The 26,114-nt window shown below is 33.6% G+C and overlaps 6 protein-coding genes across 6 annotated transcripts; 4 read left to right on the top strand and 2 right to left on the bottom strand.

Moving 5' to 3' along the window:
• Positions 1-599: 599 nt before the first annotated feature.
• pks30 (putative polyketide synthase) lies at positions 600-8,014 on the top strand (the record flags this gene model as incomplete). Its single annotated transcript, XM_004352373.1, has 4 exons — positions 600-710; positions 737-2,138; positions 2,205-2,775; positions 2,854-8,014. 4 exons carry the CDS (start codon positions 600-602, stop codon positions 8,012-8,014), a joined length of 7,245 nt encoding a protein of 2,414 aa, XP_004352425.1.
• A 689-nt stretch (positions 8,015-8,703) lies between these two features.
• DFA_09771 (uncharacterized protein) lies at positions 8,704-10,002 on the top strand (the record flags this gene model as incomplete). Its single annotated transcript, XM_004352372.1, has 1 exon — positions 8,704-10,002. One exon carries the CDS (start codon positions 8,704-8,706, stop codon positions 10,000-10,002), a length of 1,299 nt encoding a protein of 432 aa, XP_004352424.1.
• A 153-nt stretch (positions 10,003-10,155) lies between these two features.
• On the top strand, positions 10,156-11,555 carry DFA_09770 (uncharacterized protein; the record flags this gene model as incomplete). Its single annotated transcript, XM_004352371.1, has 2 exons — positions 10,156-11,324; positions 11,393-11,555. The coding sequence occupies 2 exons, from the start codon at positions 10,156-10,158 to the stop codon at positions 11,553-11,555; spliced, it is 1,332 nt and encodes a 443-aa protein (XP_004352423.1).
• Positions 11,556-11,801: 246 nt separating this feature from the next.
• DFA_09769 (uncharacterized protein) lies at positions 11,802-17,545 on the bottom strand (the record flags this gene model as incomplete). Its single annotated transcript, XM_004352370.1, has 13 exons — positions 11,802-12,685; positions 12,740-13,174; positions 13,240-13,617; positions 13,689-14,075; positions 14,148-14,506; positions 14,933-15,160; positions 15,260-15,322; positions 15,403-15,564; positions 15,631-15,924; positions 16,055-16,219; positions 16,304-16,424; positions 16,507-16,566; positions 17,029-17,545. 13 exons carry the CDS (start codon positions 17,543-17,545, stop codon positions 11,802-11,804), a joined length of 4,053 nt encoding a protein of 1,350 aa, XP_004352422.1.
• A 61-nt stretch (positions 17,546-17,606) lies between these two features.
• DFA_09768 (leucine-rich repeat-containing protein) lies at positions 17,607-19,325 on the bottom strand (the record flags this gene model as incomplete). The annotated part of the gene is made up of 3 exons (XM_004352369.1): positions 17,607-18,133; positions 18,217-18,297; positions 18,374-19,325. The coding sequence occupies 3 exons, from the start codon at positions 19,323-19,325 to the stop codon at positions 17,607-17,609; spliced, it is 1,560 nt and encodes a 519-aa protein (XP_004352421.1).
• Positions 19,326-21,047: 1,722 nt separating this feature from the next.
• forD (actin binding protein) lies at positions 21,048-26,112 on the top strand (the record flags this gene model as incomplete). The annotated part of the gene is made up of 9 exons (XM_004352368.1): positions 21,048-21,172; positions 21,252-21,515; positions 21,577-22,251; positions 22,327-23,753; positions 23,830-24,134; positions 24,195-24,431; positions 24,493-25,094; positions 25,310-25,524; positions 25,616-26,112. The coding sequence occupies 9 exons, from the start codon at positions 21,048-21,050 to the stop codon at positions 26,110-26,112; spliced, it is 4,347 nt and encodes a 1,448-aa protein (XP_004352420.1).
• Between the last annotated feature and the right edge of the window lie 2 nt (positions 26,113-26,114).

Here is a 26,114-nt window from a genome sequence, read left to right as displayed (position 1 = left end):
AAGTAAAGTCTATCTTGTTAAAAAAAAGCTCGTTCACTTTCCTTTCAAAATATATTAAAAATAATGATGTGTTGGTTTTTGAAATTTCGATTTCTTTTTTGTCAAAAAGACAGTCATATGAGGTCTCGTTGTGCAAAAAGAACGAAGCGGGACAAAAATCAGATCCCTCCGTTAATTATTTCCTTTTTCACCAGAGATAGAAACAAATCAAACAAACATTTATTAAGATTAAATCTATACATGAATAGTGTGCATTTAATATTAATATTATAGATACATAAATACATAGATACGATACATAATATAAATATCTAATTATATAACTGTACTATCTAATAATAATATTATTAATTTATATTTATCTTCAAAACATAATAATAATAGTATTTTTTTCCAAATTAATATTTGTTGTGAGAAGATTTAATTATCTGTTTGACATCATGTTTTTTTTTTTTTTTTTGACAGACCAAGCACATAAAAACAATAACAACTAAAACTAAAACTATTACTAATATATACGTACGAGCATTTTATAACAGATGAAGCTCTCTAGTTGTTGAGCAAACAACACCAAAATATACACTTTTTTGATAGCAACAATGAATCAATGGTTAGTGGAATACAGTACTGTTGACCCTTTGTTGACCTCCTCCTCCTCTCCTTTCTCTCTATTGGATGACGATGACAATGACGATGAGGACCGGAATCGAGTATAAATAAACCATTCACATGATAGGTTACTTCTGTTCTTCTAAAACAAACAAACAATAGTAAACAGCAAATGTCTATTGAAAGTAATAATAACAATAATAATAACAACAACAATCAACACTATATTGATGAAGATGGAGTGGCACTCATTGGTATTGGATGTCGATTCCCTGGTGGGTCGACAACACCTCAACAATTCTATGACCAGTTGCTGGGTGGACTGGATGGTATTTCAAGTGTGACGGCTGAGCGTTGGTCAAAGTCTTTCCAAGACCAAGGGTTTGTTGCGACCGAGCGTGGAGGGTTCTTGGATTGGTCTCAATGGACAAACTTTGACAACTCGTTCTTTGGTATTCTTCCCAAGGAGGCTACACTGGTTGATCCCCAAGTACGATTGTATCTGCAGGTTATTTGGGAAGCTTTGGAAGATGCTCATATTGACCCAGCCACTATAAGAGGGAGCACAACCTCAACATTCCTCGGCCAAATGTACGACTCTATCTTGAATATGCAAAACAGAGATCTGACGACAATGAGTCATTCTGCTCGTTTTGGTAGGTCTGACTCGTCGATCAAGGCATCGTATCATTATGATTTCCGTGGAGAGTCGATTGCTGTCGACACGGCCTGCTCGTCGTCGATGATTGCCATCTTGATGGGTGTGGACACTATTCGTAGTGGAAAGAGTGACATTTCCATCGTCGCCGGTGTCAATGCCACCCTTGAACCAACTGTGTCAACGGCCTTCACCTATATGAACATGCTTGGCAAAAAGGGTCTGTGTGCATCTTTTGACGAATCGGCTGAAGGATACGCACGTAGTGAAGGGCTGGGAGTACTCATTCTCAAACGTCTCTCCAAGGCAATTGCTGACAATGACAACATCTACTGTGTCGTCAAGGGTGGTAGCAGCAACGTCGACGGTAACTTTGACAAACCGTCTCCTTCAGCACCATCGGCAGCTGCTCAAGAGGTAAACACTCGCCAAGCACTCAAGAATGTCGGTCTCACCCCATCCGATATCTACTATGTCGAGTGTCACGGCACAGGGACACCCACAGGTGATCCAATGGAAATGTCATCAATCACCAAGATCTTTAGAGGATCGCATACCAAGGATGAACCACTTCGCATTGGATCGGTCAAGAGTAACATTGGACACACTGAAAGTGCTGCAGCCGTTGCATCGCTCATCAAATGTGCCATGATGATCAAAAACAAAATGTTGGTAAAGAATATTAATTTCAAAAAACTCAATCCAAAGATTGATCTATTGGATGGTGAAATTAAAATCGTCTTGGAAAATGAACCAATCCCAACCTACTATGATGATAAACTCATTAGAATGGGTATTAATTCTTTTGGTATTACTGGTAGTAATTCTCATTTAATCATTGAAGAGTTTAAATCAAACAAATTGCATCAAGGTAAATAATTAATTATTTAAATTAAATTGATTAATATTAATTCTTTAATTTTTTTTATAATTTTAGAAGAAAATAATAATACAATTGAAAAGATTGATTATTTAATACCATTTTCAGCAAATACAAAGAAATCAATGGATAAATATATTGAATTGGTCAAAAATAATATTGATGATTACAAGGAAAAGGTTAGATTTGAAGATTTTGTCAAAACACAATCACTTAAAACAAGACATCCTTCATGTCAAAAGGTGATTGTTGCAAGTGACTGGGAATCATTCAAGGAATCTAGTCGTATCTATGAGAGACAACAAACATTTGCTTCCAACATGTCACAATTAAACAAGAAAAAGGTTCCACAAGTAGTCATGGTATTTTGTGGTCAAGGAGCTCAATGGAATGGAATGGGTGAGAAACTGTATGCCAATGAAAAGGTATTCCGTCAAGCAGTCGATCAAGTCGATCAAATCCTTTCTCAGCACTATCAATATTCAATCATTGCCAAGTTGAGACTTGCAGACTCTCAACAGATTCATCATCCAATCCTTGCTCAACCATCAACCTTTATCATTCAAGTTGCTTTGGTTCAATTGTATAAACATTTTGGTGTTATTCCTCAAATTGTTATTGGTCATAGGTACATACATATATAAATAATAATGAAACAAATAATCAAATATTAATAATTAATTTGTTTTATTTTAATTTATTTTAGTTTTGGAGATGTAACAGCAGCATGGTGTTCTGGAATTATATCATTAGAAGAAGCATGTAGAATTGTTTATGTTAGAAGTGTAGCTCAAAATGATACGATTGGTAGTGGTAGAATGTTATCAGTGTCATTGTCGGTTGAACAATACAATGAGAGATTCCAATCATCATCATCATCATCATCATTTGATGATATTTCAATTGCATGTTATAATTCAGCTGATTCAATTGTATTGGCTGGTAATGAAGAACAACTTGGATCAATTGATCAACAACTAAAGAATGATAATATCTTTAGTGCATTCCTTGGTACACCATGTGCATTCCACACTGATAAACAAGATGCAACAAAGGAGTACATTTTTAGTCAATTGGAGCATATCAACTATCAACAATCGACACCCAGTATCAAATATTATTCAACTTCAACCTCTCAATTAATCAACTCATCAACCGGGTTTAATGCTCAATACATATTTGATAATCTCAGACACCCAGTATTATTCCAACAATCAATCGACACTATCATTGCAAATGAACACAATACCAACAACTCTTCATTTGTATATTTAGAGATTGCACCACATACAACATTATCATTTTATTTAAAGACATTATTATCTGGACAACCACAAGGTTCAGTAACCATCATGTCACCATTAAATAGAAAAAAGGATGAGGTTGAATGTATTCAATCATGTCTGTCACACCTCTATTTTGGTCATGTCAATGTTGATTTCTTCAATCAAGTATCATCATCAAGTGATAACGAGTGGAAGGATAGATCAAGATTATTGCCACGTTATCAATGGGATGCAGAGTATCACTGGGATGAACAAAAGTCATACGCCAAGATTAGATTGGGAGGTGTGTCAACCACGATCCTCGGTATTCGAGAGAGTCCATCATTGTATGTGTACGAGGCAGGTATCGATGTCAATAGACCATCTTATCAATATCTCAAGGGTCACAAAGTAAAGGGAAAATACTTGTTCCCAGGTACCGGTTACATTGAGAATATCCTTACTGCATGGCCTGGTAAAGATGTAACCATTCACAACCTCAACTTTATCAACCCATTCTTCCTCAAGGAGGGTGTTGAATCCAAGCTAAAGACAACGTTTACAAGTTATTCGGCGACAGAGTTTCAAGTCAGAACAGAGTTTCTCGATAATGCATCGTCGAAATGGATCAAAGCATCGGTTGGTAGAATATCTGTTCGCAATCCATCTACGCCAGAGGCAAAGTACCCAAGTGTCGAGCAACTCCGCAAGGACACGTACAATGTCGCTACAAGAACACCAACAGACGTCTATGACAAGCTTATCAAACTGGGTCTACCCTATGGAGAGACATTTAAAAGAGTGTTGCAAATCCAATTAAACAAGGATAGAGGAATGTTATCAGAGGTTGATGTGCAACCAAGAAACCACTTTGAAGAGGAAAACACAGTCTTTAATGCATCGATATTGGATTGTATTTTACATTCAGGTCTCACCAACTTCCAAGGTGAAGGTCCAAATTCAGAAAAGGTATTTGAAGGTGTCCAAGGAGCTCAATTCTTTGCCAACAATATACCAAAGTGTGGTACCGTAAAGTCATTGTTTATTATTTCAAAACGTGGATCACAAAACATACAAAGAGGAAATGAACATATTGCCAGAGGTTATGATATCATCGATCAAGATGGTAATATCTTGGCCAATTGTGGTGACCTCATCACTACCTCTCTTACCAAAGTTTGTAAAACACACCAAGCCAAGTTCCCAGCAAAACAAATCAAAGAATCAGTAACTCAACCAAAGAATTCACCGTCTCTAGTACTCTTTAATCAGGAGGATAATGTCGTTTCACTTGTTCAATCATTTATAGAGTCTTCCAAATCGTCGTCACACAAGGTTATTAGAATATTAAATTGTATGGAGCAGGGAAATGAAATATTGGCATTTGATATAGCTGCCATGATACAAGCATCATTGGAAAATGATAACAATATCGCCGTCGTAGATTATAATTTAATTGATCGTGTTGGTGATATGGACTCTTATTTCCCGAATTTCATACATGATGACAAGATATCAATGAAACTAACCAAAGATATTGATTTTGGTGAAAAATTGACAGACCAAGGTTTCTTGTCATCTTGTTATGATTTAATCTTAACAACTATTGGTGATTTAAAACAACCACATCAACAACAACAACTACAACAACAATTCCACCAATTATTAAATCTAAATGGTCATTTAATTATTTTAAATCAAAAACAAACAGCAGATCAAATAGTTGATGAATCACAATCAGAGAATATTAATAATAATCAATTGGAAGAAATCAAATCAAATTTAATTGATTTTATTCATGTATACCAGAATAATAATTTGTTGGTTTCAAGAAAAAAGAGTATTTTTGAAATGGAATTGGAAAAGATTGATCATATTTTATTTATTACTCCTTCTTCTTCTTCTTCTTCTTCTTCTTCATCCCCTTCATCTGAAGAAATTCAACAATTATCAACCAAATTAATTCAACAAGCCAATTTAATTACCCTAGATATTTCATTCTTTTCATCAAATGATATTATGGATGATAATAAGAATCAACAACTCATCGATGCAATTGGATATTGTAGTAGTGAAAACAAAAAGGTTGTTATTTTGGACATAAGTACATTGGACCCAATGAATGTTGATAATTTGGTATCAAAATCTATGGAATACCTACGTCTTCAACAAATCATTAGAAGAGAGAAATTACAAATCAAATTAATATCTCTTCGTACTAGTACGTTGAATGATTGTTTGTCACCCATTTCAAGAGAATTCAACTTTAAATCAGGCAGTGGATTGTTTTCATTTGAATCTTTGGCATTGTCCATTAGCAAGGATGCATGCAATCATGTTTCAATTAAACAGATTCTCCAAATTTCAAATTACCAAGCATTGGGAGAAGGAGAGTTTAAATTGGAATTGGATGAAAATGAAATGGTTCAAGTCAACGTGGAAAGACTAGTCTATGCAAGGGATGTACTCAAACCAGACAGTCGATTCACAGTAACTGATCCAAAGGAAATGGTGATCAAGTTTGAAAAGGATTCAAGATACCATCTGCGTGCCAAACAAGAGGTGTTGACTGGCGAACAAGTAGAGATCAAGGTGATGGCTGCATCACTCAATTTCAAAGATTGTCTCATTCTCGATGGTGGTGTACCACAGTCATTGTTCCCATCGGGTGATGTGTATGATCCACCATTTGGTCAAGACTGTGCTGGTATTGTCACTCGCGTCGGACCAAAAGTCACCAAGTTCAAGGTGGGTGACGAGGTGTATGGTGCTGCATCTGGTTCATTTACCTCTCATGTAATAACTGATCAGAGAATCCTATCAATACCAAAGGGACTGTCATTTGCAGATGCTGCTTCGATTGTCACCACCATGGGTACTGCACATTATGCACTCTATAGAAAGGGAAATATCGATCCAGACGACTCTGTCATTATCCACAGTGCGTCGGGTGGTGTTGGGTTGGCAGCTCTCAATATTCTAAAGACCATGGGACATCGTGGAAAGGTCTTTGCAACAATCGGGAGTGCTGGCGGTAAAATGCAGTATTTAAAGGATACCTATGGCTCGTTTATCACAGCCATCCTTTTATCGTCTAATTTCACTCAAAATGTACTCGATATGACCGACGGTGAGGGTGTACAGTATATCCTAAACACACTTGACCACTCGCGTATGCAAGACAATTTTTCAGCACTGTCTCCAAGTGGAACGATTCTTGATTTGTCGATTGACCAATTTGCCAATCTCGACAATATCGGTACACACATGCTCCGTTATCAACGTGCCTACATTGCCATCCACTTTTCAAAGAACCATTACAGTTCACAATGTGCTGTTCGGGAAATGTTTAACCTTGGATTACAAGTCCCACCCATCAAAATATTCCCATGCCAAGATATCACCAAAGCAATGGACCTTATGAAATCAAGAACACATATTGGCAAGGTTATTCTTGACTTTGAACATGTGGAACGTGACCTATTACCATCACTCCAAAATGCCGGCAAGTCAGAAGCAATCATTGAAAGACATTCATACGAGTTGGATGGTGTACAAGGTACATTGATGATGACTGGTCAGACTGGTGTTGCGGCCGAATGTCTCTACTATCTCATCGGGCATGCACCAAAGTTGTCCAATATTATCATTGTGACACATTCTAAACCAAAGTTTGAAATGCAATGGTTGATGCATACCATTCAATCACAGAATCCTCATTTGACATTACACTTTATACAATGTAATATTAGTAATTATGACCAACTCAGACTGTCAGTCAAACAACTGTACGAATCAAATACAACGATTGAACCAGTTAAAGTACTCTTGCATTGTGCCAATCAGTATATGGCTACAACAGCTGATGATATCACGTTGGAGGACCACCAACAGGCACTGTCAGCCAAGGCCATTGGAGCGTGGAACCTTCACCATCTCTTTGAAGAACTTGGATGGAAGTTGAATCACTTCCACCTCTTTTCATCGATGGCTCAGTATCTTGTCAAGGGTAACACTAGTTATGGTGTCGGTAATGCATTCCTCGATGGATTAGCTAGACATCGTAGAGAGTGTGGATTGGAAGGTACAGCTATCGCTTGGGGTAGTATAGGGTCGGCTGGACAAGTTGCCATTCATCAAGGTTCAAATGCAAGTTTGAGTTCTAATGGTCTTATCCTACTCCCTCTATCATATGTATATGGTGTACTGAGATCATCGTTTATCAACCAAACGACACAACTCACCAGAACCATTTGTGGCAATGTGTCACTGAAGAAGTTTGTCGAATCACTTCCATTCCTCGAACACTCTCTCACCCAATACCTCACCATCTCCAACAAAAAGAGTATGATGGGAGGTGTCGACACCAACAGCAATGAAAACAAAATCATCAACCATATCGCCGAGACACTGTCCATTGAAAGATCGCTGTTGTCACCCGACACCAAACTCAAAGACTACGGTGTAGATTCAATGGTATCGATCCAACTCAAAACATGGATCGATCAAGAGTTTGGCAAGACTCAAATCATTAATCATTCTCAAATTTCAAATGGTTCAATCAATTCTATCATTGAAACTATTCAAAGATCTAAAAATTAATACAGTTATTTTAAATTAATCATATAATTTTATATAATTTGAACCTATTGTTTTTATTCATTGACAATTGTAGTTTAAGCATCCAAGTTAAACTTTTAATAATAATAATATTTATTGTAGGTGTGTGTGTTGAACATCCATTCCTTCTGTGTGGATTTCGATTTCTTTTTTTATGAGCTAAACACAGTAAAATGAGGTCACAAAAGGGTCAGAAAAGACATTTTCACATGGTTTCAATCCATATTATCCCAGTATTGGGTGTGCTGCTATAATAGGTAGTTTTTGTTTTCTCACTCATTGTTGGGGTTTGATGGAATAATCATGACAACTGATGATGATGATGATGAAGATGATTGTTAAAAAAAAACATCTCAATATGGAATTGATTAACAAATGCAATAGTAATAATATAAAAGGACTATCTTGATGACACAAAATATTAATTTAAACCCCCCCCACCTTCCCTCCCCACTTCAAGAAAAATTAAATAAAATTCCTCTTTTGTGTGTTATCGTTTATCTGATTCAATATTTTTTATTTAATTTTAATTATTTAATTTTTTTTTATCTATCACTGTCAAGTTTGTAATAAATTTATATATTATCATATATTCATTCATACATACATACATACATAAATTCAATATTAAATATCAATTGTTATCAGTGTAAATTAGTTTAAAAAATAAAATGACCAACCCAGAGGATATTAATTATTCCTCTTCTTCTTCGTCCTCCTCATCCCATCAACAAATGGCGGTTGAAACTCCATCCACCTCTTCTTCCACCACCACCACCACCACCACCACCACCTCTTCTTCTTCTGAACCAAACCAAAATATGATGGTTCAAGAGAAAAAACATAAATCAAAGGATCATTGGAAGAGAATGCTTCAAGAATTGTTGGACAAGGCTGATATTAAAATAAATGGCAATAGGGAATGGGATGTAACTGTACACAACGAATCTTTTTACAAAAGAGTGTTTGCCGAAGGTTCTCTTGGATTGGGTGAAAGCTATATGGATGGATGGTGGGATTGTCCGAGAATGGATATTCTCTTTACAAAGATTTTCAGAGCTGAACTCAATCATCAATTACCAAAGAATCTTGGTGATCTCTTTAGAATTGCCTCGAATCGTCTCTTTAATCATCAATCAAGAAAACGTGCTTGGATCGTTGGAAAAGAGCACTATGATTTGGGTAATGACCTTTTCACTCAAATGCTTGACCCTCATATGCAATACAGTTGTGGTTATTGGAAAACAGCAACCAATCTCAATCAGGCTCAGGAAGATAAATTGAGATTAATCTGTGAAAAGCTCATGTTACAACCTGGAATGACTTTATTGGACATTGGTTGTGGATGGGGAGGATTGGCTTACTTTGCTGCCAAAAACTATGGAGTGTCGGTGGTTGGTGTTACCATTTCAGCTGAACAACAAAAATTGGCACAAGATAGATGCATTGGCTTAGATGTCACAATAGAATTGGTAGACTATCGTGACTTGCACCGTCAATTTGATAGAATTGTTAGTGTTGGTATGTTTGAACACGTTGGAAGTAAAAACTATAGAACCTATTTTGAAGTGGCCAGAAGAAACATCAAACCAGATGGTGTATTTCTTTTGCATTGTCTCGGAGTAAACACTACAAAAATAACAAACGATGCATGGATTGAAAAGTATATATTCCCTAATGGTATTTGTCCAAGTGTTGCATCGATTACATCTTCCTCTGAAGATTATTTTGTTGTCGAGGATGTTCACAACTTTGGACCAGACTATGACAAGACACTTTTGGCATGGTATGCAAACTTTTTAGAAGCATATCCAAAATTGGATCAACAAAAATACAATGCAAGATTTAAAAGAATGTGGACCTATTATTTAAATGCATGTGCTGGTGGTTTTAGAGGTAGAACTTTACAATTGTGGCAATTCCTTTTATCTCCACATGGAATTGAAGGTGGTGTAAGAGTTCCTCGTTAAAACTTTTTAACTATCTATCTAAATAGATATTGTTTGACATTTTACTAGATTATTATTTTATTAAATAAATCAAAATTACTTTTTTTTATTGCAAAATTTAAATCAAATTTTGTTTGGTTTGTGTCATTCATTCTTGATAATATTATAATTGCAATGAACAAAGAAGAGGGTTTGATACCTAAATTTATACAACTAAAGTTAATCCAATTACTCGATTGTCAAAAGTTATTTTACAACTATTGCGTTGTAACAAAAGAGTTACAGTTTGGTTCTTTTTCTTTTAAACCTATTGATCAGTACATCAATAATCGGTCACAACAATTAAAAAGTAAAACAAATCAAACTTATTCAATCGTCGACGAAGAAGAAGAAGAAGAAGAAGAAGAAGAAGAAGATTTTATAGTTAAACAACATAAAAATAATAATAATGTACTTGGATATGCATTGGTTTCAAAGTATTGGTTTAGAATGGTTCAAAGAGAGGTATCGAGATTGTTAGTCATTTCAGGTAACAACTGTCCTTTTGGATCATACGAATGCATTCCAGACATTGATAGCTTCTTGATTGACAAATCAATGTTTTATCGTGCCTTTGATTGGCTCAAGATTGAAAGACCCAACCATATTGTCAATGTAGAAATGGTCAGCCATTTGGTGATTGTTGAATCAATGGATTTTGTTGTTAACGCAAAAGATTGGACTCCTTTATTCATCTCGTTACAACAAATAACAGTCGCCTGTTCCCCAAGTTCAATGTTGGGCTTTATCAAGTCCAAAACTATTGAACAATGGAAAAACATGTCCCTTGGAGTAGACTTTATTCTAGACAACAGGTCCTTCTCTGATCGATTCTTTTTACAAAACAAAGTAGATCAAGATATTCGTCAAGTCATCCTCGACGGTGTTCAAGGAATAGAGAACTGGATCAATTTCTTACACATCACCAAAATAGACATTTGCCTTGCGTCGCACAAGGCTCACCAAGAGTATGGTAATGCATTCAAAAATATTTCCACACTCGAAAGTCTTTGTATTAGAAACGACTATGTAGATATTGGTGATGTTAATCAGATACTTTGCATTCCTACCATCAATACTCTCCATATCGAAATGCCATTCCATTTCATTTCTTCTTGTGCCTTGGGTGCAACTTTTCATAGTGGATGTCGTCTCTCTTACAAAATCTCCGATCATAGAACCGATAGAAATCAACTTATTCTAGATATAGAACTTTTTTGTAAATTGATACGAGAAAACAAAACTATCACTAGTTTAATGGTCCAGGATGTTTGCCGCCGCAACCATGATCATTTCCAATCAGTGTATGATGAATTTTTTCATCAAGATACACCTTATCATCCAAACAAGATGTTGGTTGATTGTTTTTCAGATATACTTCAAGTCAACAAATCCATCAAACATTTGACAATATCCAATACCGATGTAATAACAGAGCAATTCTACCAATCACTTGCAACTGCAAGTATCTCCTCTTTGGAAATTTTCTTTCACCTCGATCATTCTGGCCCATCACGAGAAACCCAGTATTGTGATATTCTACTAAACTCTATTCTCTTGAATACATCGCTAAGAAGATTATTATTAAAAATCAGCTCTCACGATAAAAAACCAGTTCAAATTAAAGATAGCTTTCTATCAATTTTACAACCTTTTAAAATTAATTATCTCCAAAAATGTATCGATAACAACAACAACAATAATAATAATAATAATAATCTTGTTGATGTTCAAGTATATTTTAAATAAAATTTTTATTGTTACAAATCAACTATGATTAATTAATTTTTTGAGCCCATTGAATTTAATCTATTTGATATTTTTCTTTCTCCTTTGTTAAAGATTCTTTTCTTTCGTAGTAGAATGATGGCACCGGTTGCAATTGCAATTGCAGCAGCCCCTCCAACTGATGCTCCAACAATAATTCTCCATGTATCAGACTTGGCTTCACAATCTTCATTTCCTTTATCAACGAGTAATGGCGTAAAATCTGGGTCTATGACACACGATTGACATTGAGGCAACGAGACACCAATCAGTGAAAAGAGTATCTTGCCCTCTTCTGAACTGGAGTCGATTGTTTGGTTAATGATAGAGGTTTTAGAATAGGCCTCTCTACCATCTGACAATACATAGTCTACAAATCTTCCGTTAAACTGAACATTGTCTTTGACAAATCTAAGATATTGGATGGTCGATCCATACTCGTCATATGTAAAGCTGTCGACTTGAGTCTCTTGACAATCAAAAACAGTTGATTGTTCTTGATTAACAGTGGTTAGGAATATAGCCCTAAGGGTGGCAAGATTTGATGAAAACTGCCAATTGCTAATGTTGATTGCCAGCTTTAGAGAATTTGGATTAACATGAATGAATCGATCTCCAAAGGGAACATCTCTTGCTTTTGATGAAAAAGATAGCACAGCTTCGACATTGGTGTTTACCAAAACAGAGCGATCTGTAATATTTAATTGGTAAATGGCAGTTGTGGACTCTGGGTTACTCGAGATATTAGACACCCAGCTATTGGTTAATAATTCCCTCAATATTTCATCATTGATTCCAACTTCTTGTATTGCTACAAATTGAAATTCAAATTTAACATTATCAATAACAAACGATGATGTTGGTTCTAAAGGATTGGTTGATGGTGTAGTGTTGGTAACTAATTTAAAAATATTGTTAGTTTTGAAAATTAAATTACGATTTAAATACTTACACTTTGTTTTGCAATTATCATCAGGATTATAATCTATATCACAATTACAATAACCGTAAATTGAGCATGCTCCATTACCAAAACAATTATTGGTATTTTGTTCACATTTTTGCATAGGAGAGAGAACTGGGCCTCCACTTGTTGATGTTGTGCTGTTGGGTGATGGAGTAGGTGGTAGGTTTGGGCCTACTAAAAGTGAGGGGCTATAATAAATGATAGAGTCGACTGAAATGTTGACCGATGAAAACCCATAGGATGGAATTTGATCCAATGTACAATTTATCAATTTTTGTGATATATATGTAATATGACAAACTAGTGTATCATTAATGTAAACGGAGGGATTTACTTGACCAAATGGACCATAGTCTCCAAACAAGATAACATTTGATAAATTATTTTTATCATAATGGCCGCTCGTAACAACTGGATATGCTAAATAAATTAAATAATAAATTAATTAAATAAATAAATTAAATAAGTTAACTCTTAATACATACCAATTGAACAATTTTTGTAAAAAGAATTATCTTTACAAATACAATTTCCATATACATTACAAAACCCATTTCCAAAGCAAGAATGAGTATCCAGACTGCACTGGTCTTGTAATGATAAATAGAAAACTGCATTGTTTTGCGTGGTTGTAAGATTTTCAATTCCGACAGTAACAGCTATCCATCCAGATGTCAATGATGTAGCACCCAAGTTTATAGTACAATTAATTGATAGCTGTGATATACTATTAATAGAACATTGAATCGTATTATTTACAAATACAGATGCATTAATTTGATTAAAGGGACCAAAATTTCCACCAACAATTAATATTAATTCATTATTATTATCTTTTGAAATATTTGATATGGTTGGGTATTCTAAAAAAAATTAATTAATAAAAGTATTATATTTATATGACTCTTTCTCTATATATATTTGATAAACATACGAATAGAACAATTTTGACTATAATATCCTTGATTACATAAACAAACGCCATTGATATCACAAACACCATGATTTGAGCAATTGTTTGTTGATAGAACGCAGTCACCTTGAAGTGAACGAAGAGTAAATGAATTGTTGGACAGCAAAGAGTAGGGACCCAAGGAAACAAAGGTAGCTACGATACCGTTTGACATTTTAGATTCAAGTTTACAATACAATTGTGTTTGTGAGATGATAGTAACATTACAATTTGATTGATAACCATTTTGGTTATAAAACACAACGATTGGATTGGTATAATTGGAACCAAAACTACCTGATAATGTAATAATATCACCAGGGTTTGCATAAACTATATTTTGTGCATTTGATGGAATCAATGGGTACTCTAAAAGTAGAAAGAAAAAGATGGATTAATAATTAAATATTCATAGAGTTGATTTTGTTTTTTTTTGATTACCTTGTTGATAAAATACACTGTCATCGATAGAATAATAATCATTTGATATTTTAAGTGTGTTGGTTCCAAATGGGATGAGACTAGATGGAACTTGACAAGATAATGGTGTTGTGCTTAAAATAAAACAGGGAACCGATGAACCATTTAATAGGACGGTAACATTATGTTCTAGGTAGTTGTTTATATTTGAAAACACAAAATCAAAAAGAGCATATCCTGATGGTTGTTGTGATGGTGTGACCGACATTGGTTTAATACCAACCTCCAATACTGAAAAATTGAAAGGGTAGAATGGAGCAACACTGCCCAATCTAACAGTAATATTTGATATTGGTCCAACCAAGTTTTGCATTTCCAACCTAAATTAAATTAAAATATTTAGTAAATAAATAGAAAGAGGTGAATAAAAAATACTTTTAAAACACGTACTCTAGAATACTATTTGGAACGATCGACTTTAGATCATATAATGGCAAACCGACGCTACCCCATCCTATGTTGCGGCCAGTCACATTTGCTCGTCCATTAATCAAGTTTAAATTAAAATTGTCAATAGTAATATTACAAACAAATGAACTTGGAATGGGTAACGATGTTTTAACAATATTTTCATCATTATAATAACAATAAAAACAGTCTAAAAGAGAAACATTTTGATTAATATTTAAATATATTTAAATATATATATACATAGGATCCTATAGATTTATAACTTACCGGGTATACTACTGATTGAAGTATTGCGAATAAATATTTGGTTACTACAAAACGAATCTGGTATTGACCCTGTTAGTAACAATGCGTCTTGTAATAGAAGCGATAACTTGTTGGTATTTTTGAAAATATTAAAATCGACTGTAGTCAGTGGATTGATTGATAAATCCAACATCTTTAAAGTAGATGGGATAATGGGGCTTGTAAGAGTAGTGAATTCCGACCCAGAGTATCCCAAGTTTTCCAACTTTGGTGGGAAAATAAGAGGTAACTTACTCTCTTGACTATCTACTCTAGTGCTAAATATATATATATATACATTTATATAAAAGATAAAGAGTTGTGTGGTTAAGTATATATTAAACATGTTGAGATGATGGTCGATTATTTTATCTTACAATTCTTTTAGTTGATAAAACTTGTCAATGCTTGGAGAGAAAATAGAATTACCTGATAAAATACTTGGGAATGAAAAGATTTAATTTAGTCTATATATATATCTTTATAAATGATTTGATTTCCTCTTTCTCCAATCACTTACAATGTTAAAATTCCAGTTGAATTTTCATGAAAAATAACATTATAATTGCCAGTCCTAAATCTTACAGACGTCGGGCGAGTTAAATTATAATATACAGTCAACCGTGATGTTGTACTTGATATTGAAATAATATCTCTAAATATCATTTGAATCAAATTAGACCTAATTAGTATACAATCTTTCTAGTTTTCTATAGAGAGAGAGAGAGAGAGAGAGAGAGATACAAACAATGATGAGACTCTTGGGAATGATGTCTTTGATAGGACCCAGGTGTAGGGTGTATCTAATCCAACCTGTAAAAAAATCTGAATTAGATTTGGGAGATAGAGGTTCTCTGTGATTCCTATCTCCCTACAAGAAGGTGCTCGGATTGAGAGAGTGGAGGCCTTTGAAGTATTAAAAAATGATGGGATTGATATTAAATTGGGTGTAAATCTAAGCTCTACAACTGAAAGAAGTGGGAACATAATCCCTGATCCAAAGTCTATAGGTACAGTAACAATAGTGGGATCATTTATAATTCTAAATAAAAAAAGAAAAAGTAAAGTAAAAGTAAAAGTAAATGGTTAGTATCATCATCATCATCATCATCATCATCAACCATTGTATTGGGTTTAGAATGAGATTTGACCAACAACACAAGAAACAATACCTCATGATAGCAAGTTGAGAAAGATTTCTCATAAAAGACAATAAACTCTTTGATTGATCTTTGACTGGAGTTGAATTGGTAGCAAGTTCTAAATAGAAATTACCAACACTTGGGAAATAGAAATCGGTTATCGAATTATTTAATTCCCCTACATCTTGAAAGCCACTAGTTATAATATTACTAGAAATTTGATGTGATTAGGTTTATGTAACATATGCGTAGAATATATGATCAATGATAATACAATACATTATAGAGATATGATAGTCGGTACCAGTTCCAGCACATGTAAAGTTTATACCGTTACATAATGATTGATCTTGTGGTAATGGTACTCCATATTGTCTGATGAGAAATATAGCAGAGTTTACTATATATATATATATGCGAAATGAATAATAGATGTGTCAGTTTTAAATAATCGTCAGTCATCATTTGATCTCACTACCTACACTCATCATCAGAAAGCAACTCTGATGAAAAAGTTTGTCCTACAAAAATGAACAAAAAAACTAAAATAAATAGATTAATTGTTTTTAAATCTATTTGTAGCATTCTCTTTATCTCTATAAATAAATATTGATATCTCTCTCTGTATGTTGTTGTGATTATTAACTAAGTATGAAGGTGGGGGATAGATATCACCGATCTTCAACAACAACAACAATATTTAAATAATATCTTATCCGGGTGTTGAAGATCTTGAAACCAAAAATATCGCAATATAAAATATCCTAGATTCTATTCTTGTTCTAGATCGATCGATGAAACAGCCCAACATAGCACACATGTATACATAATTAAAATCGAATTTAATCGTGTTGGGGACTCGAATGATATTTATTTATTCTTTTGCCAACACAACCCCAAAGCAAATGTATACAACTTGGCATCGATTGTACATAATCTTTGTTTCTGTATAGAGAGTAATTCATCCAAAAGGGTGTCCAATGGTAGAAGAATCACCTCGATACATTCATCTTCTTCTAAACTTTGTTTTGGTGGTGTATCATTGATATTGGCAACACCAACATTGACGGTGCATATCATAGTATTGGATGAACTCATTCCTGGGTCTAATGCCAATATGGGTGATGATCTAGAGTTGTTTGTATCATCATCTGAGCACACATAACCAGTCTCTTCTTTTAATTCTCTTTTAGCACATTCCAATGGTGATTCATTATCATCGATTAATCCTGCTGGTAATTCTAATACATAATTATCAACTGGTGCCCTGTATTGATATATAATCACTATATGTTGTTGTTTTGATTGTTGTTGTTCATCATTATTACTACTCTCAATGACAGCAATGATATCTACACCATCAATACCATGTTGTTTTGATCTTGTTGTTCTATTACAAACTTCCCAAACTCTATCTACATTGTTATGATCTTTAAATGTTACTTGATCAAATGATAACCATTTAGCTTTGTATAGTTGTTGTGATTTAATCTGTTTACTATTATTATTATTAAGAGACATTATATAAATAGTACTATTGATAGATATTTGTACAAATAAATAAAACTATATGATGATTAGTTTATTTTTTCTTTTTCTTTGATAATTCTTTGATCATTGAAGTGACCATTTTCCTAAAATCTTCAGCACAAAGTGGCTCGTAGTATAGATTGGCAGATCCAATCTTTTCAGCAAATTCCTTTCCTTCTTGTTCAGAGACATCGGTTGTATTTGGCGGTGTGGTACGTTGATCCGATTGCATAGATGTAATAAAGATTGGCATCTTTCCCATGAAATTGATTTCTGGTAACCATTGGAAAGATATATCTTCAAAAGAGACACGATCGGAAGCAGTATAGACGACCATGGCTGCATCGGCATGTTCATATTGGAGTGCACGAAGTCTTGAATATCTATCGTTACTTGATGTATTGACAAAGGTAATGTTTACACTCTTTCCTTCAATGACAACATCACCATTGATGGTCTTTTCAAAATCGGTATCTGATATAACTTTAATATTATCAATTACTGTTTGTCCATATCCCAATAATACTTCTTTATCCTTGTCCTTGTCACCTGCTATAATAATTGTAATTGTATCTGAATCTAGAAAAATAATTAAATAAATAAAATATTAATTATAAATTCTATTTTAATTTAAATCTTCATGTTTCAGTTTATCAACTTACCATTCTTTTTCTTTTTACCAACTCCACTAGTATTCTTACTACTATGACTATTTGTAGTAGTTGATTTTTCATTCTTTGGATCTAAAAAATAAAAAATAAAAATAAAAGGCCTCTTTTTAATCATCTTTTCTTAGTTGTTTTTTTTTTTAATATTTACCCTTTGTCTTTTTAGATTTGTTTTCAAATTCTTTAATTTTAGCACTAATTTCAGTTTGTTTTGTATTTAAAACCTTTTCTTTAGAGACCAAATCTTCTTCTCTCTTTTCGAGTACCTTTTGTTTTTCATCCAATTGTTTCTTTGCCTTTTCATTGACATCCTTCATTTTAATCTTGACCATTCTTTCAGCCTCTTGATTGATGAGTTCCTTGGCCTCCATTTTCAACAATCTCTTTTTTTCTTTAATCTTTTTAACCAACAGCAACTTGTTTATCTTTTCTTGATTGTCTGGAGAGATTTTGTTTCCTTTAATGTTGAGATTGCTGATTGACTTTTTGTGTGCTTCCAAATACTCGATGACACGTGTGGCACCGACGTCAGAGATTGAACAAAAGAAACAACTGATACTTTTGATGGAAGAATTTGAGTAGAGTGATTTTACAAGTTGACTGATACCCTCGTTACCGATAGGGTTGCTGTTGAGATGAAGAGTTGCTATAAGAGTGTTTGATTCCAGAGCCAAAGCCAATATTGAACATCCCTTTGAAGTGATTTGACAATCAGAGAGATATAAACCTTTGAGTGAACATCCATTGTTCTTGATGACATTGGCCAACTTTTCGGCACCAGAGTCTCCAATTCCATTGTTTTCCAACTTTAAATACTTGATGTACTTGTTTGAAGTGAGTGCTTGACAGAGTTCCCCGATCGATGTTGCTGTTAAATTGTTGCTTGATATATCTAAAGATTCTACAATGGCATTTTGTTTCAAGGCACGGAATATTGGAATGATTCCCTCATCTCCCAAGTTGTTTCTGTCGAGACAAAGGAGAGGGTGACGTTTTCCTTGTAAAAGTACTTTGGAAATGGTCTTGGGATCATGCCCTCCTATCTTTTTAAAAAGATAAGAAGATGCTTCAATTGAAACTTTATCATCATTATAGAATTGCATTTTTGTTGTTGTTTGTGAATAAAATAAAAATTGGAATAGACTAGTATAAAATATGAAAAAAACTAGTAGTAGTAAAAGATTGTGATGTAAGTGTTTGAATGAATGAATGAATGAATGTGTGTGAGTGTGAGTGTGAGTGTGCGTAATACGTATAATATATAAATGATGATGATGATGATGATGATGTAAATTCAATAAAAATTAAATGTAAATGAAATAAACTGCAGAATAATAATAATAATTATCTGATAGTGATATTTAATTGTATTGAGGTGAAAGAGTGAGTGAATAAATTAAATATATATAATATATAAATATAGATAAGAATATGTGTGTGAATATGAAATGATTGATGTGAATGTGTAAAAGTGAATGGAATGGGTTTGAGATGGAAATGAAATAATTAGTAGTATGATAAATAATTTGTTTGTTACAAATAATTATAAGTGAATGAATGGGAAATATAAAAATGATTGAGAGAGAGCAACTACGATGCGATGAAATAGGGAAACTAAAATTTTAAATATAAATAGTAGGTAGTGAGTTGAGTGAGTGGTAAAAAGTATTGGAAATTAATAAATGATTTTTAATTTTATATATATATAATTCTTACCTGTTCTTTTTTGTTTTTAAAATAAAATATAAAAAAAATGTTCAAAAAATATTAAAAGGTGCACTACCGATTATATATTATATTGAAACTATAATTTTTATATGTTAAAGACTAATGTAGCACACAAATAATATTATTTGTTTGTTTTGTATGTGTGTGTGAGAGAGTGTAAATAATAATATTGAATGTATTTGGGTGTTGAAGAGTACTTTTAAAAGAATAATAAAGTAAGAGTAATAGGTGTGGAGAATGAAGTGATTAAGTAATAAATATACCATGTCATCATGCGATATACTAGTAATAGTAATTGTATATTCATACATCACCATACACTGTTACCACACCAATTTCCATTGATAGTAGTAGTATTATGAATCGTTGTTTAAAGTTTGGATAAATCGAATTTTAATTTGTGTTTTAAGTTCACCAAACAAATATTTCCATTACCACCACCAACCACCAATATAGTATATTTTCTATGGTATTATCTCGTTCTAAATTCAGTAATAAAATAATATTTGTTATCCTTTGAAGTAGTAATCGTAATACTATCTTAATAATAATAATAATAATTGACATGAATATTTTATAGTTATCAAGACTCAATAGAAAATAGTCCAAAAGACTATAGGTTGATTCCAATCCAAAACATATATATATATATATTTGATGAGGGATGGATCTAGATAGATGTATTGATTGTAACCTATAGGTTGTAAACGAAAAATTAATAAATAATTACAAACACAATCACCACCACCACCTATAACACATACCATTGTGTGTGCTTGAATTATTATTTTTTGGTTAATCTACTACTTTTGTGTTGTAGATTCGATTATCAACAACACTTTCAAAGTGTTGTTGGAACGATGATATTATTATTGTTATTATTTCCTTGTCGTCTTTCAAATTAAATTAATATTATTATTATTATTAACTCTGAAAAAAAGAGAGAGAAATAACAAGAGTAGAGAGAGATAGACTAGATTGACAATATAGTTTTAATAGAATAGATTTTTTAGAATCATTGCCATCATAGAAGGAGGAAGATAGATAGTAGATAGATAGTAGATAGATAGGATAGGATAGAGAGAGAGAGAGAGATAATGGTTAGACTCTTTTCATCAAAACCAAAAAAGGAGAAACTACCAGAGAATGTAGATAATGCATTTCAAGTTGTACTTGATGAGGCTGGTGTACCTGAAAGTGAAAGAAAACAATTAATGACTTTGTATGTTCGTTTTGAAGACTTTGAACAAATCGAAAGAGTTTTTTTTTTAATTAAAATTTATTTTTAATAAACATTTTAGGGATATTGAAAGAAAGAAACAATTAATTCAATCATATCAAAGCAAGTTGATATCAAAAAAAGACTATGCAAAGAGTAGTAAATCAGTACATCACAGTCCACAATACTTTGTAGAGGCACTTAAAACTGATCCATCAAAAGAACTATTGACATCGTTACGTGTTCGTCTTGGTAATCAACCTTTGAAATGGTTAAAGGAATTCATTGCTATTGGTGGTGTTAATCAACTCATCAAAGTATTAAATACAAATGAAATTAAACCAAAGTATGTAGTAGTTTTATTAGTAGTATGCATTCATAAATAATAATACTAATGTTTCCTTTAGCAAAACAGTTGATGATGATTACAAGATTGCACAATGTCTACATTCATTTAAATTGATTATGAATAATAGAGTTGGTTTAGAGTCTGTCATAAAGACACAGGCATCGATCGATTCTATTGCATTGGTGTTGGATAGTCAACATCTAAAGACAAAGATTATGGTCTCTGAATTATTGGCTGCATTGTGTGTGCTACACGCCAAAGGTCATGCCATTGTTTTACAATCGATGGACAATTATAGAGAGGTAAAGAGAGAGAAAAAGCCATACGTCCATCTTATACAAGGTCTCAAAAACAGTAATCCATCACTTCAAGCTGCTACCTTTGCATTGATCAATACTCTTATTTCATCGTCAGAGAATGTTGACAATAGAATCAAGGTTAGAAATCAATTCAAACGTATTGGAATACAAAATATCATCGAAGAGTTGGAACCAACCTTTAGATCAAACCCTGATCTTGCCACTCAACGTGATCTCTATGAACAAGAATCGAGATGGGATGAAAAGGAACACATTGAAAATGCTAGAGGTGATCAATCAGAAGACAATCCAGAACAACTCTTTAAAACTATTAGGGATATTACCAATGGTGGTCCAATTTATCCTGCTTTTGTTTCTATTTTGAAATTATTACTTAGAACTGTTTCTGATCAAGATCAAACTGAAGATCAAAAGTATTTATACAAAAACAAAAAAAAAACATATTAATAATAATTAAAACTAATCAACTTTTAACTTTATTTATTTAGTTTATCAAATTGTTTATTTTTAGAAAAGGTACTATCTAAATTGAATGAAGGACTTTCACCAAACGATGACTTTTCACAATTCTTTGGTGGATCAATGTCTGCAGCTTTAACCGACATTGATCACGTCTCTGGAGACAAGGCCATTCTCATTCAAAAGGAGATTGAAGACTTGAAATCCAAAAACAAAAGAGCAACTGAACAAATTCATGAAAAAGATCTATTGTTGACAAAATTTGCCAAAAAGATAAAGAGATTAGAGGATGGTATAAAGTCTGGAAAGGGTCGTGAAATCCTAGATGAAGAAGATGAATTGGAGAATGAACTAGTTAGAAGTGCATTCCAGAGTGCTCTTGTTGGAGGTGGTAGTGCTACAACAAAGAAAAGTGCCTTCTCGTTGGACAGTGACAGTGGATCCACTTCAAATGGTCTGTCTATTATGAGAGCCAAAGCACCTATTGGAGGTCCATCTGACTTTTTATCAGGTCTATTGGATGATGGTAGCGATGCAACTGCATTGGCCAATGGTGACGCTCCACCTCTTCCACCTGGTGTACCACCTCCACCCCCACCTCCAGGTATGAAGGCACCTTCCACACCTGAAAGATGTTCAAGAGCACCAGCTCAAAAACTCAAGAGTTATCAATGGGCCAAGTTGCGTACCAGAAACATCACCAATACCTTTTGGACAAAGGTGGACTTTGGCAGATTCAATGATGTTCTACCCTATGAACATATAGAAACGCTGTTTGCTGCTGCCATCTTTGAGAAAAAGGAAAAGGAGAAAAAGACAAGCGAAATCACCGTCATTGATCCAAAGAGAGCTCAGAATGTCGGTATTCTCCTCTCGAGATTCAAAAATGTCAGTCCACAAGTGGTCCACGACGCCATTTTCAATTTGGATGACAAGGTTTTGGATTTGGAGACTATTAATCAACTGATCAAGTATATTCCCTCCAAAGAGGAATTTGATGCCATCTCTGCTTTCAAGACATCGCAACAAGACAAGGCACCAGAGGAAAAGCTCAAACTAGGTCAAGCTGAACAATTCTTTGACCTCATTAGTGATATCCCAAGACTCTCTCAAAGAATTCAAGCACTCCACTACAAACTAAATTTCCCAGAGAAATTGTACCAAGCCAAGCCAGATATCAGAATCTTTAATCAAGCAATGAATGAACTTCAAAACGAAAATCTATTTAGAATCATGGAAATTATTCTTGCCGTCGGTAACTTTATCAATCATGGCACCAATAGAGGAAATGCAAGTGGTTACAAGATTGACAGTATCAACAAACTTGCAGACACCAAATCAAATGTTAGGGACAAATATACACTCGTTCATTTCTTGATTGAACTTGTTCAAGAAATTCAACCCGAACTTTTGGATTTCTATATTGACATTCCTTCTGTAATTGAAGCTGCTACTTGTATGTAAAAAAAAAAAAAAACAAAGCAAAAGAAAATACTAATTATTTATTATTTAATATTTATTATTATTATTAGTATCGTATTCAACCTCTACATCTGAAATTAGATTGTTGAGAGCTAGTTTAATCAAAATTGAAAAAGAAATATTTGGTCAATCAAGTAACAATAACAACAACAACAACAACAACAACAACATCGCTGCAAATAATGAAAATGAGAAAAAAGATCAAGACTCGACTGATACCACCACCACAACAGAAGGAGAAGAAAAAGAAAAACAAGAAGAAGGTAAAGCAAGCAATGGAGATGAAGCCAAAGTTACTACAACCGATCAAGTTGAACCACTTGATGATAATGATCCATTTAAATTACAATTATCTGTAAATATCATATATATCTCTATATCTTTACAATTATTAAACTTTTTTATTTTAAAATAGGAATTTTTAATTTCAGCCAAAGCAGAATTATTGGATACAGAAACATTATTGGGGGAAACAGAGATTCTATTTTCAAAGATTACCAAATACTTTGGAGAGGAACCAAAACCAATTGAAGAATTTTGTGCTATTTTCAAGAGATTTGCTGATACCTATCAAATGTCAATGAAGGATATAGAAAGAGAAAAAGAGTTAAAGGAAAAAGCTGATAAAAGAAAATCTGAAAAGACTACAAATGTAAGAAAAAGGGTGATAAAATCTTCTCCAAATAATACTAATTATTATTATTTAATTTTAGAACAAAACTATTTCAAAGAGTAACAGTTCTGGAAAACTTGATCTATCAAAGGTAGCATTAAAGTCTGTAAAGAACAACAACAACAACAACAACAAGTCTGAAGCTGGATCACCATCTACATCAGTTTGTAGTGCTGATGAAGACGAAGAAGCCATTAGAGAATACATCAAATCAATGGAAAAAGGTGGAGACAGTCCTTCATCTACCTATAGCAGTGGATCAGAAGGTGAAGGTATGATGGACAATGTTTTGAATCTCATCAGAGATGGTGACTTTAGAACCATCAGAAAGACCCATCTTTCCAAGAGCCACAAATCAAAATTACCAAAACCAAAATCACAAGACATTCAAGAAACTATCAGTACCCCTCAATCTATATCATCTGCCTCATCAAAGTTTAATGCCGAGCCACTCGACTTTAGTGAAAGTGAGGAGGAAGAAGAAGAAGAGGATGAGGAATATGATGACGACGACGATGATGAAGAAGAGGATGGCGATGAGGAATATGAAGAGCAACTGGAAGATGAAGATGTAGAATATCAAGAAGATCAAAGTGAGGAGCAGGACGTGGAGCAAGACGTCGATGAGGAACCAGGCGAAATGTTAAAAGCTAAAAAAAAATAAATCAATATTAATTAAATGCTAAATTAGAAATAAAATGTATCTTTTTTAAAACCAACCTGTGTAAGACCAAAGAGTTGGACAATTGTAAAAGTCACCCATCTCGAAGCTTCCATGCTTCCAAAAAATAAATAATTTCATAATTCTCAAGTCAAGTTCACACGAGTATTATTTTTCGTGTTTAGTTGATAAATAGAGAGAAAGAGATAATCATCATGTCAGTCAAGAGTATATTAGTATTTGGTGGAAGTGGTGCTTTGGGATCAGAGATTGTAGCATTCTTTAAGAACAAGGGTTGGAATACTATCTCTGTAGATTTCAAGGATAACAGCAATGCTACTACTTCACTCTCTATCAAGAGTTCAAGTGAAGATGAAATCAAGAGAATTACTTCTCAATTATCAAATATTAGTATGTTACTACTACTACTACTACTACTATCATAATAAGAACACAGTTAAAACCTAACCAACTCATTTCTTTTCTATTATTATTATTATAGAGATTGACAGTATTGTATGTGCTGCAGGAGGATGGTCACAAGGATCGATCAAGAGTGAAGATTATTTCAAGAGTGTACAAAAGATGATTGATTTCAATCTTAGTTCAGCAGTTGCCTGTGCATACATTGCAGGTCAATTATTAAATGAAAATGGTTTAGTTGTTCTTACTGGATCGGTAGCAGCTCTCAATCCAACACCAGGTATGCTTGGTTATGGTATCACCAAGTGTGCTACTCACTTTATTGTTAAATCACTCGGAGAAAAGGACTCTGGTCTTCCAGCCAACAGTGCTGCCTTGTGTCTCTTACCAGTCACTTTGGATACACCAAGCAACCGTTCAGGTATGCCAGGTGCCAACTTTGACGATTGGACACCATTGAGCGATGTTGCCAACCAACTCTTTGAATGGTCTTCCAACGCATCAACCAGACCAGTCAGCGGATCATTGGTTTCAGTTGAAACAAAATCAAAGAAGACTACATTTGCTACTCTTTAAAG

Source organism: Cavenderia fasciculata (assembly GCF_000203815.1).
Source record: "Cavenderia fasciculata unplaced genomic scaffold Scf_EU5ZYIE01EUG8B-5, whole genome shotgun sequence".
NCBI lineage: Eukaryota > Evosea > Eumycetozoa > Acytosteliales > Cavenderiaceae > Cavenderia > Cavenderia fasciculata.
Note: the sequence above shows the minus strand (reverse complement) of the source record. Positions and strands in the feature narration are given on the sequence as shown.